At 47.7% G+C, this 20,837-nt stretch overlaps 1 protein-coding gene across 2 annotated transcripts in view; it reads right to left on the bottom strand.

Annotated features, from left to right (window-relative positions):
* The window catches only part of pigk (phosphatidylinositol glycan anchor biosynthesis class K), a 117,509-nt gene that overhangs the window by 41,289 nt on the left and 55,383 nt on the right, over nucleotides 1–20,837 (bottom strand). The window contains exon 10 of one of the 2 annotated variants that reach the window (XM_033029030.1): nucleotides 11,216–11,291. The exons of the other annotated variant lie outside the window; for it this stretch is intronic. Coding sequence (XP_032884921.1) covers nucleotides 11,216–11,291 — 76 coding nt within the window. The remainder of the gene's footprint in view (nucleotides 1–11,215; nucleotides 11,292–20,837) is intronic. 2 annotated transcript variants of the gene reach the window in all.

Genomic DNA, 20,837 nt, shown 5'->3' on the forward strand with positions numbered 1-20,837 from the left:
TCAGTGTGTGTAGGATAGTGTTAGTGTACGGGAATCGCTGGTCGGCACGGACTCGGTGGGCCGAAGGGCCTGTTCCCGCGCTGTATCTCTAAACAAAACTAAATTAGACCTCTACTCGTCTCCAGCTCAATAGCCCTACCAACCCTCACTGCACCATTCAACACCATCCTCCCTGATGACTCCTACCCGAAACATCATCCACCATCACATATAGGTTTCTTGAGCATGCTGAGTTTATTCCCCCCACAGTAGCATCTCAGCTTTTAGCCGTTCTTGCATTCTCTCCCTTAACAACATCTACCTCATTACCTGATGTTTCCACTAGTGGGAGAGTCTAAGATCAGAGGCCGTAGCCTCAGAATAAAAGGACGTTCATTTAGGAAGGAGATGAGGAGGAATTTCTTTAGTCAGAAGGTGGTGAATCTGTGGAATTCTTTGCCACAGAAGGCTGTGGAGGCCAAGTCAATGGATATTTTTAAGGCGGAGATTGATTAGTACGGGTGTCAGGGATTATGGGGAGAAGACAGGAGAATGGGGTTGAGAGGGAGAGATATATCAGCCAAGATAGAATGGCATAATTCTGCTCCTAGAAAATGCGAACATGCTCCTTAAATCTCCTCTTTCACCAAGCATGTTGTTCTCAGCCCCAACATCTCCTTCCGGGACCTGGGGTGAGATTTTGTCTATTATACGTCTTGCTTCGATATGTCTGGCTACATTAAAAATGCGACATGAGTTGTTGGCTGGACGCCATTAATGTAATTATCGCTTGATATTTCAGCGAAGTCTGGCAGTGTATTGATCCTGAGATCAGAAGGTCACAAGTTCAAGTCCTCCTGAGGCAAGCAATGAATCTGGTAATCACGCTAATAATTTGCGAGCTGGCACCAGAAAAAGTTATGTTTTTCGTTTTAAAATGTGCTCATACACGTCCTCCGAAGGATAGCTGCCACCACGGACGACTTTGCCCTATATACCTCTCGCTGGGATCGATTAGACATGCCCTTAAGAGTCTGAGCAGGCTTCACGGCTGTCAAGCCGATTTATGCCGCCTTGCTATCTTCAACTACCCTGTGAGAACAAACAGCTAAATCCTCGTTCTTCTCAAGCAAAACATCACAAACCCTCATTACAGGCGCCCCCTGTATTAAAGGGGTGCGGGTGGAATTTGCATTCTGTGTTGGTGTTCAGTATCGTGTTCATCCATAATGCAAGGCTGCGTCAATTCTCAATCAATGCAAGTTGAAAACAAAAATTGTATTTACCTTCTCCCACCCCCTCCCTAGTTAATTCCACAATAAGGGATTTCTGTAGCGGTTTGGTTATTCTTCAGGGGTGAATTCCCATGCCCTAGATGCTTGTATTTGCATTGTGTAGGAAGGGACTGCAGATGCTGATTTACCCCGAAGGTAGATACAAAATGCTGGAGTAACTCAACGGGTCAGGCATCATCTCTGGAGAAAAAGAATAGATGATGCTTCGGGTCAAGACCCTTCCTCAAACAAAGAGTTCCTCTTCTTCTTCTTGCATATGGCGTGCACAGCCTAAAGTTGCAGGACAACTTGTTCTATTTGATCTTATTTGATTGTGCACGCCAGGTTGCTTGCATTTGTCGAAACAGGGCGGACCACGTGAAGGTTGCAATCTCCCACCCCAAACAAAGAGTTCAGTCTGTGGATCTTCTGAGCTAATTTATTGTCATTGGTAGCTTTTTTTTAAAGTGAGGTGACATAAACTATGCTCTACACTCCAGAGTAGACAAAAATGCTGGAGAAACTCAGCGGGTGAGGCAGCATCTATGGAGCGAAGGAAATAGGCGACGTTTCAGGTCGAGACCCTTCTTCAGACTGGTCGGCTTACCAAAATCCTATCTAATTTCAGAAAGACATTCGCAATTATCGCAATTATCAAGGCAAATGTATGTTGGCTTCCGAATATTTTTCCGACCTGTATATTAACTTCCGTTCATATGCACTGACTCAATTATACAGATCTACACCCTCCATGCATAACAACTTGCCCCGCACATCTCCTTTAAACTTTGAGCCTTTTACCTTACCGCTATGCTCTCTAGCATTTGATTTTTCCCAAATTTCCTCCAGTACATTGTGTCTTTTTTTTTGTAAGCCAGCATCTGCAGTTCCTCATTTCTACAAAAGCCTAGAGAGCATAGCTGCAAGGTGAAGGGAGCAAAGAAGTTTGGAGGAGTTGTGCGGGACAAGTTTATATACACAGAGGGTGGTGGGTGCCTGGAACACGCTGCCAGGGGTGGTGGTGGAGGCAGATACGATAGTGGTGACTAAGAGGCTTTTAGATAGGCAGGTGTATATGCAGGGGAACGGAGGGATATGGATCATGTGCAGGCAGGTGAGATCAGTTCAGCCAGGCATCATGTTCGGGACTGACATTGTGGGCCGAAGGGCCTGTTCCTGTGCTGTACTGTTCTATATTCCATGTAAAATGTTTGTGAAATCGGGGCCAACCCCTTTCCTAGGATCGACGTTCCAAACGCGGCCTGCGGATTTCACCATCAAGGAGCTCGCAGTCTCGGGTAGAGACCGATGTCGGGAAGCTCCAAAGTTGCAGAAGGTTTCGACCAGCCCTGACCCAGGGTCAGATCGCCCGGCGCGGGGTAGCTGAGATCCCGGTGGATGGTGACACCGGGAGCTCGCGGGGTCCCCGGTGGGAGACCCCTTTGCGGGGCAACGGCAACGGCGAATTCACCCGCTCGAATTGCGGGGTTGAGAGTGACCTGGAGCGGGGCCTTACATCGCCCGGCGCGGCTTTAAATGGCCGCGGACTTGCTAGCGCCCGCCGGGACCTCCAACATCGGGACCCGTAGCAGGGCCTTACATCGCCCGGCACGACTTTAAGTCGCCGTGGGACTTGCTAGCACCCGCCGGGGGCTTTGACTTTGACTTCAGGAGAGGAATGGAGAGCAGGGGGGAGACAAGACTCTGCCTTCCATCACAGTGAGGAGGAGATTCACTGTGATGGATGCTTGTGTAAATTGTGTTGGTGTGTGTCTTGGTTCTTTTCTTGTTGTGAGGTTCAAATGACAAATAAAATGGTATTGTATTGTGTTCCCCCCGATGCAGGAGCTTGATCGCCCTGACGCGGAGGGCCCGACATCCAGCTGCAGCAACCAAGTTCAACAGAAGGCTCAAGGCCCCCGACCGCGGGAGAACAAAGAAGGGAAGAGATTGAGCTTTATTTTCGCCTTCTATCACAGTGAGAAATGTGGAGGAGTCACTGTGGTGGATCTTAATGTTAAAATGTATTTTGTGTGTTTTATAGACAATAGACAATAGGTGCAGGAGGAGGCCATTTGGCCCTTCGAGCCAGCACCGCCATTCACTGTGATCATGGCTGATCATCCCCAATCAGTACCCCGTTCCTGCCTTCTCCCCATATCCCCTGACTCCGCTATTTTTAAGAGCCCTATCTAGCTCTCTCTTGAAAGCATCCAGAGAACTGGCCTCCACCGCCCTCTGAGGCAGAGAATTCCACAGACTCACCACTCTCTGTGAGAAAAAGTGTTTCCTCGTCTCCATTCTAAATGGCTTACTCCTTATTCTTAAACTGTGGCCCCTGGTTCTGGACCAGTTTTGTTGTTTATTAATGGAACGACTGTACGGCAAATCAAATTCCTCGTATGTTGCAAAACGTACTTGGCTAATAAAGTATGATTATGAAATTGTGGATGATCAGCCATGATCACAGTGAATGGCTGGTGCTGGCTCGAGGGGCCGAATGGCCTACTCCTGCACCGGTTGTCTATTGAAATGTAGTCACCGTTGAAACCCAGGAAGCAGAGCGCACAAGGAGGAACTGCCACACCGCTTCATAGCTTTCCATTATTGATGAATCCACATTAATGTGAGGTTGAATTGAATTTAGGATTGAAGAGAATCTTCAGCCTGGAGGAGCCACTGAATGCAATTATATTCCACTGACTAAAAGTCCCAGAAATCTTATTAAATTCATTCATCCCTTCCGATTTATACAGAAATTTCTCTACAGGCATCATTTCAAATTGTTCCTCAACCATAACAGAAGTGGATCCTCGAAATCAAAATTAATCTGGGAGCAAAAGACAGGGATGGGCCTGCTGAAACCTGGGATTCAAGCAATCCAGTGGAGTCAGCTAATGTCCTTAAATGTGCTCAATTATCATCCGTATAAGGTCTTCTGTGTCATTCGCACAGCACTTGCACCCTTGATGCACTCCCACCAAGCATCAGGAGCATGGAGATGACAAGAAATTGCAGATAATATGCACAGGAAGGAACTGCAGGTGCTGGCTTAAAATGAAGACAGACACAAAAGGCTGGAGTAACTCAGGCAGCAGCTCTGGGGAAAAGGAATAGGTGACGTTTCAGGTGGACACCCTTCTTCAGACCGAGTCAAGGGAAAGGGAAACGAGTGATAAAGATGGTGATATGGAGAGATATAGAACAAATGAATGAAAGATATGCGAAATGTAACGATGATCAAGGGAAGGTGGAGCCCACAATGGTCTATTGTTGGCTGTGGGAGAGTTATACGGACGGTAAAACTCAACAGGGTGACAGTGGAACTAGTTTGCCGACTAGGCTGGGGGAGGGACAGAGAGAGAGGGGATGCAAGGGTTACTTGAGGTTCAGATGTTGCTTTACAAAAAAGGACGCAAACTGCGGGAGTATTTCAGCGGGTGAGACAGCATTGTAGAGAACATGGATGTTATGGGCGAACCTGAAGAACGGGCTGCACTTGAATCTGGAGAATGCTCCCGACCAGCAACGTCGCCTGTCCATGTTCTCCAGAGATGCCGCCTTACCCGCTGAGTTACTCCAGCGCTTTTTGAGTCTTTTCAAGTACTTGAAATTTGGAATAGAGGAAGGAAGCGGGTTTAAGCTCCACGTATAAGGAACTGCAGATGCTGGAATCCTGATCAAAACAGAAAATACTCGAGTCTAAGCAAGGGTCTCGACCCGAAACGTCACCCATTCCTTCTCTCCAGTGATGCTGCCTGTCCCGCTGAGTTGCTCCAGCATTTTGTGTCTATCTTAAATGCTGGCGGAACTCGGTGGTTCAGGCAGTATCTGTGAATGGAATGGACAGCCGACGTTTCAGGTCAGGACCCTTCTTCAGAAAGGCGCCCTGACCTGGAATCAGACCTGTCTATTCCCTCCAAAGATGCTGCTTGCTGAGCTCCTCCGGCACTTTGTGTTTTGCTTGCGTTTCACGTAGGTTGTGCAAAATGGTGAAAATGGAGAAGAAACATTCCCCCATCAATCATGCCAGGACACCACGCTGTTCCCACATTATTGGGATTGATTTTATTCACATAGTTCGTGTTGTGTTACCATCTCCACTCACTGCATTTACTGGAGAATTGATCCTGCCGCAATCAGACTCTCTAGTTTTGATCAGGATTTCAAAGGCAGGGGTTGCAACACCTCATAATTAAACGAGACAACTTGTATCAGCTGCCTTGTGTAGGGAGATGTTTAAACCGAAGAAAGACACAAAACGCTGGAGTAAAGGTCCAGTCCCACGAGCATGCGATTGCATGCGGCAAGCGCGACCTAACGTGGTCGCTTGAGCCGTCCGGCCTCGCGGGGCCGGTCCCACTTCGATCGTCGGAGCCGTATGGAGTTTGCGGAGCTGGTCCCGACAACGGCGGGGCTCTGAAAAACTGGCACTGTCCAAAAATTCCGCGCGGCAACGGCCTGCCGGCCCACAGCCGCATTGAGGCCGTACGCACCGTCTCGACGCCGTACGCAGCGTCTTGACGGTGTACTCCTAGCGCGAACTTCCCCCGGACTTCGCTCGAACTTCACGTCAACTCATACGGGACCACTCGACCTCCGCACGGCCCCCGCTTCCGGTTTGGTCGCGCTTGCCGCATGCAGTCGCATGCTCGTGGGACAGGACCTTTACTCTGCAGGTCAGGCAACAACTCTGGAGAGAAGGAATGGGTTATATTTCCGGTCAAGACCCTTCTTCAGACTTATGGGCCTTTCCCACTGTGTGAGCTAATTCAGGAGATCTCCCGAGTTTCCCCTGATTCGAACTCGGAGATTTACGGTAATGGCCGCTCGTAGGTATTCGGGGCTCTCGTGGACATTTTTCAACATGTTGAAAAATCTTCACGAGTCTTCACGAGCTTACTGCGTTTCCCAAGTACCTGCCGTTAGCGTTACGAGCCGCTAAGAGACGTCCCCGAGCTCCAACGTACCCGCTACGTACATTCTACGTGCTTACCACGAGTTTGATTTTTTTTTTTAACTCGGGAGAGCTCTTGAATTAGCTCGTACACTGGGCCAGGCCCTTAAGAGTCGGGGGGAAAGGGGAAACAAATGATATAGATGGTACTTAGGATACATAAATGGAAGATATCAACTGCCTTGATCAATTTAAGTGCTTGGGGGTAGCTATGTTATCAGCTGCTTCAAAGTGATGGTTGAGTGGTTTGGGATATTGGCCAGGACACCGGGCAAAGCACCCTTGTTGATCAAATAGTAGGACTGGAAAAGGGCCAAGAGTTTGTGAATAGTAATCACAAAGGATTCTAGGACTTCAATGCCCACCGTGCCCCAAGGAAGCAGAATCTGCTCTTCAGACACTCGAAGCCTGAGGTCCTGCCGAAAGGAACAGAGCTATGGAAATATTTCCTTCACTCCATAGATGCTGCCGCACCCGCTGAGTTTCTCCAGCATTTTTGTGTACCTTTGATTTTCCAGCATCTGCAGTTCCTTCTTAAACACAGAGCTATAGAAAGGGGCGAGCAACTTGCCGACAGACATGACATGCTCTCATTTCACTCCCGCCATCGGGAAAAATGTCCCCCCACAACCTCCGGCATTCCAGAGAAAACAATCCAAGTCTGTCCACCCTCTCCCTGCAGCTAATACCCCCAAAAGAGCCTGACCCACTTGCCGATTGTTTTTGGCGACCTTCGGCATCATTGACTGACGTATCAGGTCACCGAAAAGGTTGCGGTGTGTTGCGGCGTGTTGCGGCGTGACCACGTATTGACTCGCGACGTTTCCTCAAGTGTCGCAACATTTTGTTTGCCGCCGCAGGATTTTGGAGTGTTTAAAATCGTTCAGCAACCCTGGTGCGTCAGTCAATGATGCCGGCAGCCGCCGAAAAAAATCGCCAAGTGGGACAGGCCCTTAAACCAGGCAACATTCTGGTAAATCTCCCTTCCACGCTTTGCAAAGCCGCACGTCCTTCCTATAATGCGGCGACCAGGACTGCATGAAATATCCCGGATGTGCCTAACCATAGTCCTATAAAGCTGCATCATGACATAGAAACATAGAAAATAGGTGCAGGAGGAGGCCATTCGGCCCTTCAAGCCAGCACCGCCATTCATTGTGATCATGGCTGATCGTCCCCTATCAATAATCCACGCCTGCCTTCTCCACATATCCCTTGCCTTCACTAGCCCCTAGAGCTCTATCTAACTCTCTCTTAAATCCATCCAGTGACTTGGCCTCCACTGCCCTCTGTGGCAGGGAATTCCATCAATTCACAACTCTCTGGGTGAAAACTTTTTTTCTCACCTCAATCTTAAATGACCTCCCCTTTATTCTAAGACTGTGGCCCCTAGTTCTGGACTCGCCCAACATTGGGAACATTTTTCCTGCATGTTGACTCTTATACTCAATGCCCCGACTTATGAAGGCAAGCAAACCGCTAGATGCACAGAGTCTCTTGCCCAGAGTAAGTGAATCGACAACTAGAAGACATAGGTTTAAGGCAAAGGGGAAAAGATTTAATAGGAATCTGAGCGATAACTTTTTCACACAAATGGTGGTGGGTGTATGGAACAAGCTGCCAGAGGTGGTAGATGAGGCAGGGACTATCCCAAGAAACAGTTAGACAGGTACATGGATAGGACAGCTAGAATTTAGAAGATTGAGGGGGGATCTTATAGAAACTTACAAAATTCTTAAGGGGTTGGACAGGCTAGATGCAGGAAGATTATTCCCGATGTTGGGGAAGTCCAGAACAAGGGGTCACAGTTTAAGGATAAGAGGGAAGTCTTTTAGGACCGAGATGAGAAAATCTTTTTTTACACAGAGAGTGGTGAATCAGTGGAATTCTCTGCCACAGAAGGTAGTTGAGGCCAGTTCATTGGCTATATTTAAGAGGGAGTTAGATGTGGCCCTTGTGGCTAAAGGGATCAGGGGCTATGGAGAGAAGGCAGGTACGGGATACTGAGTTGGATGATCAGCCATGATCATATTGAATGGCGGTGCAGGCTCGAAGGGCCGAATGGCCTACTCCTGAATCTATTTTCTATGTTTCTATGACAGGTTTAGAGGGATATGTTCCAAATGCGTGCACGTGAGACTAGTGTAGCTGGGACATTGTTGGTGGGTGTGGGCAAGTTGGGCCGAAGGGCCTGTTTCCACGCTGCATCACTCTATAATCCTTCTTCACCACAGTTGTAACCTTGCCATCCATCGGCCCCGATAGATTGTTTAATGCCATTCATAACTCCCAGCATGACTCCATAGTCACAGCAGGGCGGCTATTTTCCACAGCGGTGCAATCCATTACTATTTTCACTTTTGCTTATGAAAATGTATTGACAATTCGCCCGTTCCACTCTGCGTTCCATTTATCAGGTGACCCGGACTCGACGAGTGAATTTTAAGCAAGTGACATTTTACAGTAGATGAGGTCACTCGCAGCTCTGCGGAGCTCAGTTTTTGTCACATAAGATGTCTCAGGTGTTCAATCTTCTGTTTCTTGGGCATATCAATTATTTTCCCTGAGGTGAAACTGTCAGTCAATGACCCCGTGAAAAAACGGCGAGTCAACAATTTTCAAGTAATGGACTTAACACACACACACACACTTTACATTAATCTCACCTAGTCTCACACCCAGCAATAATCTATATACCCACCCTCGCTTCATTGGTTTCTGAAAGAAAGATTTCATAAGTTCATATCACTGGAGCAGAAGTAGGCCATTTGGTCCATCCAGTCTACTCCGCCATTCAGTCATGGCTGATCTATCTTTCTATCTCAACACCGTTCTCCTGCCTACATAGAAACATAGAAAATAGGTGCAGGAGTAGGCCATTCGGCCCTTCGAGCCTGCACCGCCATTCAATATGATCATGGCTGATCATCCAACTCAGTATCCTGTACCTGCCTTCTCTCCATACCCCCTGTTCCCTTTAGCCACAAATATAGCCAATGAACTGGCCTCAACTACCTTCTGTGGCAGAGAATTCCAGAGATTCACCACTCTCTATGTGAAAAATGTTTTTCTCATCTCGGTCCTAAAAGATTTCCCCCTTATCCTTAAAACCCCTGACACCCGTACTAATCAAGAATCTGTCAATCTCCGCCTTAACAATATCCATTGACATGGTCTCCACAGCTGTCTGTGGCAATGAATTCCACAGATTCACCACCCACTGACTAAAGAAATTCCTTCTCATCTCCTTTCTAAAGGTGTGTCCTTTTACTCTGAAGTGATGGCCTCTGGTCCTAGACTCTCCCACTAGTGGAGACATCCTCTCCACATCCACTCTATCCAGGGCTTTCACTATTCGGTGAGTTTCAATGCGGTTCCCCCTCATCCTTCTAAACTCTAGCAAGTACAGGCCCAGTGCCGTCAAACGCTCATCATATGTTAACCCGACCATTCCTGGGACCATTCTCGTGAAGCAACTTGCCGCCCACCACGGCTCAGCAGTAGCATTGTCATCGCTGACAACAGGAGGTCGTAGGTTCAAATCCCGCAGGGGACTCGCTTGCACTGCAGAACCGAGGCAGTCAATCATGAGACATTAAATCAAAACCCTGTTGATCCATCCCAGATGCATGTGAAGTACTCATTCAAAAAATGACCGGAGAATTGTCACTGATGTCCTGCTCAGCTCGATCAGAAGCACAGAGAGAAAGAGAGAATGAGAGAGAGGGGGAAGGTGAATACTGTGTTAAATATCAATGGCTCTAGATCAATGGCAAGGAATGTGGGGGGGGGGGGACTGTGAGGCCAGTTCATTGGCTATATTTAAGAGGGAGTTAGATGTGGCCCTTGTGGCTAAAGGGATCAGGGTGTATGGAGAGAAGGCAGGTACAGGATACTGAGTTGGATGATCAGCCATGATCATATTGAATGGCGGTGCGGGTTCGAAGGGCCGAATGGCCTACTCCTGTACCTATTTTCTATGTTTAGCCGATTTTTTCAGCAACTGCCGGCACCCGTCATAGTCGCGGGGTGACACCTGTACGGTCGTGAGTAGTCGCCCAAAGAGTCGTACCTTTTTCTGGTCGCCGCTGGATTTTCAACGTTTACATTTTTTCGGCGACCTGCTGCGACTATGACGGGTGCTGGCAGTCGCCAAAATGTTTTTGCGTAAGTGGGACAGCCCCTTAACACATTGAGTAGCTCAATCAGTGGTAATTAGGTAGAGGTGAAGGAAGAGAGATGCATAATGCTGGAGTAACTCAGGGTATCAGGCAATATCTTTGGAGAAAAGGAATAGGCGCCGATTCGGGTCGAGACCCTTTTTCAGACTGAGGTCTGAAAAGAGGTTGGAGGTGTAGGGAGAGGTTGAGTAGGCTGGGACTCTATTCCTTGGAGCGCAGGAGGATGAGGGGTGATCTTATAGAGGTGTAAAAAATCATGAGTGCAATAGATCGGGTAGACGCACAGATCCTCTTGCCCAGAGGAGGGGAATCGTGGTCCAGAGGACATGGCTTTAAGGTGAAGGGGGAAAAGATTTAATATGAATCAGATGGGTAGCTTTACATGGAACAAGATACCAGAGGAGGTAATTGAGGCAGGGACTATCATAACATTCAAGAAACAGGTAGACGGGTACATGGATAGGACAGGTTTGGAGGGATATGGGCAAAACGCAAGCAGGTTGGACTAGTGTAGCTGGGACATGTAGGTCCATGTGGGCAAATTCAGTTCCACACTGAATCACTCTATAACTCAATGAGAGGAATTAAGATTCTGGGGAATTTTAAGCTCCTGGAGAACTAATAAAACTGGCAATCAAGACCTACTTTCACATTCCATCTCTAGACCTTGTATGCAAAAAATACAAAGTATTTTGAACCCATTGTTATAAACTTCCAAGATAAGTACATGCATTGATGTGTGAAACAGAATCCTTTCAAAGAACAGCTGATCCCACAAGCTAAATCAACTGCCACAGCCTTGATAAAAAAAGGATTAATTGTACCTGGTGAATTATCTGTGCCACCGCAAGCTGGTCTACATATTTCAGTGCGTGAGTTGGCTGGCTTTCCGGGATGTGGCTAAAAATAAGCAGGAAAAAACACACAATCGTTCGTCAGTACACTGCAATGCTCTCCCCACATTTGAAACAAAGTCTGATATAGTTTTCACATCTGGTCTTTGCTACTCAGCCCCAGTAGAGGTTAGTGCAGGGTGGATTTTTGCTTGGAAATATTTTGTGATTGAAAGGATTGAGATGGGGTAATTGTCACTGCTGCACTGGAGTGGGAGGAGGGAGACCCACATCAGGATATTTTTTTTGGGGGGAGGAGAAACCTTTAGTTTGCATCAAGGGTTCGTACTGTAAGTTCATAAGTGATAGGAGGAGAATTAGACCTCCAGCCCTTCAAGTCTACTCCGCCATTCAATCATGGCTGATCTATCTCTCCCTCCTAAACCCATTCTCCTGCCTTCTCCCTATAACCCCTGACACCCGCACTAATCAAGAATCTATCTATCTCTGCCTTAAAAACATCCACTGACTTGGTCTCCACAGCCGTCTGTGGCAATGAATTCCACAAATTCACCACCCTCTAACTTAAGAAATTCCTCATCTCCTTTCTAAAGGAACGTCCTTTAATTCTGAGGCTGTGACCCCTGATCTTAGACCCTCCCACTGGTGGAAACATCCTCTCCACATCCACTCTATCGAGGCCTTTCACTATTCAGCTGCCTGAAGAGATGTACAGGGGAGGGTGGGGGGGACTTTCTTCAGACGTAATTCTGCTGAGTATATGGCCAAGCGTTTCGAGAATATATGGAGACACAAGGAACTGCAGACGATGGAACCTTGAGCAAAGACCAAAGTACTGGAGGAATTCAGCCGGTTCAGGCAGTAGGCGTAGAGTGAACATCTAGACGACCCAACCGGGATATGGCTAAAGATACATGTACATAACACAACTGTACATCAGTACATTGCAACTCGTCTACATTTGAAACAAACTCTGTAATTGTGTTTGTGTTTTGTGGATACAGGCTGAGGGTGGGTGGGGGTGGGATGGGAGATAGGGCCCAAGGGCTTTCCCCTGCATCCTGGAGCAGCACTCCTGCTTACAAAAGTTTTTTTAGTTCAGAGATACAGCACGGAAACAGGCCCTTCGGCCCACTGGGTCCGCGCCGACCAGCGATCCCCGCACATTAATAATAATAATAATAATACATTTTATTTTCGGGCGCCTTTCAAAATCTCAAGGACATCTTACAGAAATTAACAGAAGAGAAAAAACATATAGTCGGAGTAAAATAAATAATAAGGACATCACCAATACACAAATTAAAGGCAGAAATCGCTACAAAGACAAAAAATCAAAAAACACAATGTGAAAGGGAGAGCAGCGGCAGCTAAAGCGCGCCAGCGTCCACTCTCCCTTCCGACAGCCATCTTGGACACAGACTAATATTTAACTTACAGACAGGAAAAAATCATCCCCCCACGGTGGTTACCACTGTGAGGGAAGGCACAATGTCCAGTCCCCATCCCCAGTTCACCCAAAGTCAGGCCTATTGAGGCCTCCGCTATTGCCTCTACGGAGGCCCGATGTTCCTGGCCGTTCTGGCCGGGTGTTGTTGCCCCGGCGTCGGGAGAGTCCTCTCAGCGGCTGGGCCACCTGGAACGGCCGCTTCCCAGCTGGGGACCGCGGCTTCCGAAGCCAACAAGGCCGCGCCGGGTTGGAGCTCCCAGGCTCCCGATGTTAGAGTCGGCGCCGCCCGCTCCGCTCCGCAGACCCGCAGCCCGGAGGTGTTGTTGATCTCGGCGGTCACAGCTCACCAGAGCTCCAGCGCGTCGATCCAGCGCGGCGACCCAGGCAAGGCATCGCCCGCTCCGCTCCGCGATAGCGCTCCAGCGCTGTGCCGCCACCGAAGCCGAGGTGCTGGGCGGTCCCCGCCAGGAAACGCCGCTCCACGCCCGCTGGTAGGCCACGAGGACGGGTCGACGGGGCAGCCCGGAGAAAAAGCTGCCTCACCGACCAGGTAGGGACCTAGAAATATAATTACCCCCTTCCCCCCACATTAAAAAGTCCATATCTCCAACGGACGAAGCACAAGACTTACTAAAAACTTCAAAAAAAAGTGAATTAAACGGACGGCTGCTGGTTAGCAGCCGTTCCCCAAGATGGCTCCTCCTCTTCCAGTACAAACTCCATACATTAACATTATCCCACACCCACTAGGGACAATTTTTACATTTACCAAGCCAATTACCCTACAAGCCTGTACGTCTTTGGAGTGTGGGAGGAAACCGAAGATCTCGGAGAAAACCCACGCAGGTCACTGGGAGAACGTACAAACTCCATACAGACAGCGTCCGTAGACGGGATCGAACCCGGGTCTCCGGCGCTGCATTCGCTGTGAGGCAGCAACTCTACCGCTGCGCCACCGTGCCCTCTCACCTGTCCTCTCAGATGCATCTTTGTCAAGGGGAGGGGGGTCAGATTCAGGACCAACAAATGCACACCAGTGAAGCATTTGCCTACCTAAGTGGATTTAGACGTTAGGTTGATACTGCATTGAAACAGGCCCTTCGGCCCGAGTCCGCCTCGACCAGCGATCACCTCGTGCACCAGCACTATCCTACACACCAGGATCCTACACACCGTAGTCAGGATCGAACCAGGGTCTCTGGCGCTGTAAGGCAGCAACTTTACAGCTGTGCCAACCTGATGTTTAGTTTGGTTTGGTTTGGAGACACAGCATCGATCACCTGTTCACACTAGTTCTACGTTATCCCACTTCCTCATCCACTCCCTGCACACCAGGAGCAAATTACACAGGCCAATTAACCGGCAACAAACCCGCACGTCTTTGTGATGGAGGAGGAAACCCTGGCTCCCAGAGGAAACCCACGTGGTCACAGGCAGAACATGCAAACTCTCCGCCTAGACAGCACCCGAGGTCAGGACAAAACCCTGGGTCTCTGGCGCTGTGAGGCAGCAGCTCTACCTCTGTGCCGATGTTAATGTGGTGATCTGAATATAAACCTCAGGTGGGCCCCACTCACATTAGGTGCGTATGACAGAGAGAGAGGGAAGGGAGCGGTGGGCAGCGTAGTGGCAGCTGAGTTCTGGAATTGGCAAGTCAGGTGGGGGAATAGAAACATAGAAACATAGAAATTAGGTGCAGGAGTAGGCCATTCGGCCCTTCGAGCCTGCACCGCCATTCAATATGATCATGGCTGATCATCCAACACCAGTATCCCGTACCTGCCTTCTCTCCATACCCTCTGATCCCCTTAGCCACAAGGGCCACATCTAACTCCCTCTTAAATATAGCCAATGAACTGGCCTCGACTACCCTCTGTGGCAGGGAGTTCCAGAGATTCACCACTCTCTGTGTGAAAAAAGTTCTTCTCATCTCGGTTTTAAAGGATTTCCCCCTTATCCTTAAGCTGTGACCCCTTGTCCTGGACTTCCCCAACATCGGGAGCAATCTTCCTGCATCTAGCCTGTCCAACCCCTTAAGAATTTTGTAAGAATACCCTTAAAGCCCTGTCCCACTACGAGTTCATTCAGAGTTCTCCCGAGTTTGCCCTGATTCGAACTCGGAGATTTACGGTAATGGCCACTCGTCGGTACTCGGGGCTCTCGTGGACATTTTTCAGCATGTTGAAATATCTTCACGAGTCTTCCCGAGCTTTCCTGCCGTTAGCGAGTCTTCCCAAGTACCTGCCGTTAGCGTTACGAGCGCTAAGAAACGTCCCCCGAGCTCCGACGTACCCGCTATGTTCATTCTCCGTGCTTACCACGAGTTTGATTTTTTTTTTTTACTTGGGAGAGCTCTTGGAATGAACTCGCACCGTGGGCCATTACGCTTACGCGATCCCCAGCAGTCAAGAGTTTAATTTCCTTTTGTCAACATCTATCACTTTGATCCCGCATAAAACTCCGATTAAATGTAACTTTTATTTTTGCTTACATAAAGGAAAAATAAAATGGAATTCAAAGTACTGAACTTTGCAGACTGCATCTAAATTGAGTGTGGGGGGAAAGAAGCAATTATATTCCTGCTCCTTGCAGAAGAGCACAGACATTTGCTTAAGGTTAAGACAAATAGCTCGAAGGGAAATAATTCCAATGATCCATCGCAGGTACGGTTGTCTTGATATTTTGCTTCTATTTAACTCCCGACTCTGTATCGTAAAGCTATGTCCAAATATAAAGGTGGCAGCACACTGTTCAGTTTAGTTGATTGTCATGTGTACCGAGGTTGCGTGCTAACCAGCCAACAGAAAGACAATGCATCATTGCAATCCACCCACTGGCAGTGTACAGACACATGATAAGGGAATAACGTATGGTGCAAGGTGAAGCCAGTAAAGTCCGATCTAAGATAAGTCTGATAGTAGTTCAGGACCGCTCTCTGGTTGCGTTAGGATGGTTGTTGCCTGATAACAGCCGGGAAGAAACTGTCCCTGAATCTGGGGGAGAGCATGGAGAAGAGGGAGTGGCCAGGGTGCGACTCGTCCTTGATTATGCTGCTGGACTTCAAGTTCAAGTTCAAGTGAGTTTATTGTCATGTGTCCCTGTATAGGACAATGAAATTCTTGCTTTGCTTTAGCACACAGAAAATAATAGGCATTTACTACAAAACAGGTAAATGTGTCCATATACCATGATATAAATATATACACACATGAATAAATAAACTGGTAAAGTGCAAATAACAGAAAGTGGTTGTTAATAATCAGAGTTTTGTCCGAGCCAGGTTTAATAGCCTGATGGCTGAGGGGAAGTAGCTATTCCTGAACCTGGTTGTTGCAGTCTTCAGGCTCCTGTACCTTCTACCTGAAGGTAGCAGGGAGATGAATGTGTGGCCAGGATGGTGTGGGTCTTTGATGATACTGCCAGCCTTTTTGAGGCAGCGACTGCGATAAATCCCCTCGATGGAAGGAAGGTCAGAGCCGATGATGGACTGGGCAGTGTTCACTACTTGCCCAGGCAGCGTGAGGTTTAAATGGAGTCAATGGAAGGGAGGTTGGGTTTGTGCGATGGTCAAGTCTGCGTCCACAATTCTCTCCAATTTCCGTCGGTCTTGGATGGAGCTGTTCCCATAACTTTATAATGTGGGTATAAAGTTAAAAGTGAGGCCTACCAACACCAATACTTCACTGATCCCACCCAGACAAACTCTACGGGCAATCATTGATACCCCAATTTTGTTGCCACCCCAAGATGAGTTCATACATTTTTAGAGCAGGATTAGTCCATTCGGCCCATTGAGTCTACTCTGCCATTTAATCATGGCCGATAATAGACAATAGACAATAGGTGCAGGAGTAGGCCATTCAGCCCTTTGAGCCAGCACCGCCATTCAATGTGATCATGGCTGATCATCCCCAATCAGTACCCCGTTCCTGCCTTCTCCCCATATCCCCTGACTCCGCTATTTTTAAGAGCCCTATCTAGCTCTCTCTTGAAAGCATCCAGAGAACCTGCCTCCACTGTCCTCTGAGGCAGAGAATTCCACAGACTCAGCACTCTCTGTGAGAAAAAGTGTTTCCTCGTCTCCGTTCTAAATGACTTACTCCTTAAACTGTGGCCCCGTGTTCTGGACTCGCCCAATATCGGGAACACGTTTGCTGCCTCTAGCATGTCCAAACTCTTAACAATCTTATATGTTTCATTGAGATTCCCTCTCATCCTTCTAAACCCTTGTAAACCTACGCTACACTCCCTCAATTGCAAGAGTGTCCTTCCTCAAATTAGGGGACCAAAACTGCACACAATATTCCAGGTGTGGTCTCACTAGGGCTCTGTACAACTGCAGAAGGACCTCTTTGCTTCTATACTCAACTTCTCTTGTTATAAAGGCCAACATGCCATTCGCTTTCTTCACTGCCTGCTGTACATGCATAATTACTTTCATAGACTGATGAACAAGGACCCCCCAGATCCCGTTGTACTTCCCCTTTTCCCAATTTGACGCCATTTAGATAGTAATCTGCCTTCCTGTTTTTGAGTGGATAACCTCACATTTATCCACATTAAACTTCATCTGCCACGCATCTGCCCACTCACCCAACCTGTCCAAGTCACCCTGCATTCTCATAGCATTCTCATAGTCCTCCTGATCAGAAGTTCAAGATATGAGACCATATTTCCCAATTTGCATAGATGCCAATTTACTGTACTGATCCAACATTTGCTACATACACAATCTGAAGTGGGGTCTCAACCCAAAATGTTAACAGTCCATGTCCTCCAGAGTTGCTGCCTGACGTACTGAGTTGCTCCAGCACTTTGGTTTCTACTGAATACACCTTACCAGGCTTTGCCATTTCATTCCAATGTTGAATTAGTTCTTTAAAGAAAGAAAATGATGGATAGGCGGTAAGCAATCACTATAGATAATTAAATTGTTTTTCTTGCTACGTGCAGTATGCGACCTGTTTCACTCAGCCTTGTAAACCTATAAAATAAATCAACATTATTGATGACCCAGCCCAACTGATCCTTTTTTTTCTATTACAAAAGCTGGTAATGTATTACCCTTTCCCCCGCAGGTTCATACATTATCCAGTTATTGTGACTGATGGGAGAATTGCACATTTTCATGTTAAAAAAAGAGGAGACACAATGAAGGTACACAAAAATGCTGGAGAAACTCAGCGGGTGCAGCAGCATCTATGGAGCGAAGGAAATAGGCAACGTTTCGGGCCGAAACGTTGCCTATTTCCTTCGGAGTCTGAAGAAGGGTTTCAGCCCGAAACGTTGCCTATTTCCTTCGCTCCATAGATGCTGCTGCACCCGCTGAGTTTCTCCAGCATTTTTGTGTACCTTCGATTTTCCAGCATCTGCAGTTCCTTCTTAAACACTTGGAGACACAAGGAATCTTGAACAAAACTGGAGCAACTCAGTGGGTCAGGAAGCACGTGCAGAGGGTATGGGCAGGTGATGTTTTGGGTCGGGACCCTGTTAAAAGGAGTCTGATGAAGGGAGTCTTATCAGATCTTCTGGTAAACCAGCCCAGTATAGTGTAATGCCCCTGTCCTACTTAGGAAACCTGAACGGAAACCTCTGGAGACTTTGCGCCCCACCCAAGGTTCCCGGAGGTTTTTGTCAGTCTCACTACCTGTTTCCACTACCTGCAACCTCCGGCAATCACCTGCAACCTCCGGGAACCGCACGGAAACCATGGGTGGGGCGCAAAGTCTCCAGAGGTTTCCGTTCAGGTTTCCTTAAGTGGGACTAAGGGGCATAAGTATCACTGTCATAGTACAGGTAGTTCGGTGCTAAGATAGGTTTGTGGCTAGAGTTGTAAGCAAGTAAGTATGTTTATTGGCCAAGTATTCACATACAAGGAATTTGCCTTGGTGCTCCGCCCACAAGTAACAACATGACACACAGTGACAGTTCCGAATGACTCAGAAAACACTAAACATTAATAATAATAAAACATTAATGATAAAACACCATTGATCAAGCATGTGAACCAACAAAAAACAACAGATCAAAGGGAGGCTACAGATTTGTGGCTGTTGAGTCGAGCAATTACTGGTGGATAAGTTGTACAGGTTGGTTCAAGGGCCAGATGATTGATGGGCAGAAGCTGTTCTCGAACCTGGAGGTCACGGTTCTCAGGCTCCCGATGATAGAAATGAGAAGAGAGTGTGGGTGTTTGGTGTCTTTTTTGAGGCAGCGGCAAAAATTGGCCTCCGTTAAATTCCCCCCCCCCCCCCTGGTGTGTAGGGAGTGGATGCGGAGGTGGGGTAATGTAGAACCAATATGGACCGCTGATCCCTTCCAGTACCCATGATGGCCAGGACGAAGCACGGCCTGAACTGCACCAAATCCTGATCCTGGTCAGCTCGGGTCAGGTAGTCAGGCAACAGAAGAGGGTCATGTTGGAGGGACAGACGCTTTTAGACTTTAGAGATACAAGGCCCTTCAGCCCATTGAGTCCACACGGACCAGCGATCATCCCACACACTGGCACTATCCCACACACTGGGCACAATTTTCAATCCATTACAGGAGCCCATGAATCGACAAACTTGTACGTCTTTGGAGTGTTAGAGGAAACTGGAGCACCCAGAGAAAACCCACCGCTGCACCACTGTGCTGCACCGTATGTGTGAAGATGCCGGAGGGCGATGATTTAGATCATAGACAATAGGTGCGGGAGTAGGCCATTCGGCCAGCACCGGCCTTCAAGCCAGCACCGCCATTCAATGTGATCATGGCCGATCATCTACAATCATTACCCCGTTCCTGCCTTCTCCCCATATCCCCTGATTCCACTATCCCTAAGAGCTCTATCTAACTCTCTCTTGAAAGCATCCAGAGAGCCAGCCTCCACCGCCCTCTGAGGCAGAGAATTACATACACTCACAACTCTGTGTGTGAAAAAGTTTTTCCTCATCGTTCTAAATGGCTGACCCCTTATTCTTAAACTATGGCCCCTGGTTCTGGACTCCCCCAACATTGGGAACATGTTTCCTGCGTCTAGTGTGTCCAAACCCTTAATAATCCTTTTTATTTCGATAAGATCTCCTCTCATCCTTCTAAGTTCCAGATTTTTTTTTTTTTTTAATTTATTTATTAGAAGTAGACATATTATAAAATGTAGTTACATATTATAGTAAAAAGACTTTTCATATACATCAGTCATACATTATTAAAATGTTCCATTATCAATTACTTCTGCTTCTAGTGTTTTTATTTTTTATAGAAAGAGGGAAAAAGAGAGGGTAGAAAGTTACAAAGAAAAAAAGAAAGAAAAAAAAAAAACACAACAGAAAAACAAGGGAGGTGGAATGGGTTACCTGTAATACATCAATGGAGATAGGTTCGTAGGTTATAAAGTATAGCTTTTCATCTGTTCCTGAGTTCAAGTTTCAGTTGGGTCCTCGTGCTGTGCCAATCTATCCCTTCAGATAGTAAATGAGCTAAGTTCCAGATTTAATGGTGGCATGGTGGCACAAGCTGGTAAAGCTGCTCCCTCATAGCACCAGAGACCCCGGTTTGATCCTTGACCTCGGGTGCTGTCCGTGCAGAGTTTGCACGTCCTCCCTGTGACCGCAGGCGTTTCCAGGGTGCTCCAGTTTCCTCCCACATCCTAAAGACGTGCGGGTTTGCAGGTGAATTGGCTTCTGTTAAATTGCCCCCTTATGTGTAGCAAGTGGAAGCGGAGGTGGGATAACGTGGAACCAATGTGAACGAGGTGGTCGATGGTCGTCGTGGACTCAGTGGGCCGGAGGGCCTGTAAACCAAGTGTAGGAAGGAGCTGCAGATTCTGGTTTAAACCAAAGATAGACAAAAAATGCTGGAGTAACTCAGCGGGACAGTCTGAAGAAGGGTCTCGTCCCGAAACGTCACCCGTTCTTTCTCACCGTAGATGCTGCCTGTCCCGCTGAGTTACTCCAGCATTTTGGGCTTGCTACCATGCTGTATCTTTAAACTTAAACTGAAAGAGCCATGGAGACAGCAGAACACAAAAAGCAGAACTTTAAGTAGCATTCATAGCAAAAGGATTTGAGTATAGGAGCAGGGAGATTCTACTGCAGTTGTACAGGGTCTTGGTGAGACCACACCTGGAATATTGCGTACAGTTTTGGTCTCCTAATC

This window comes from Amblyraja radiata, chromosome 10, assembly GCF_010909765.2.
Source record: "Amblyraja radiata isolate CabotCenter1 chromosome 10, sAmbRad1.1.pri, whole genome shotgun sequence".
NCBI classification, from domain to species: domain Eukaryota; kingdom Metazoa; phylum Chordata; class Chondrichthyes; order Rajiformes; family Rajidae; genus Amblyraja; species Amblyraja radiata.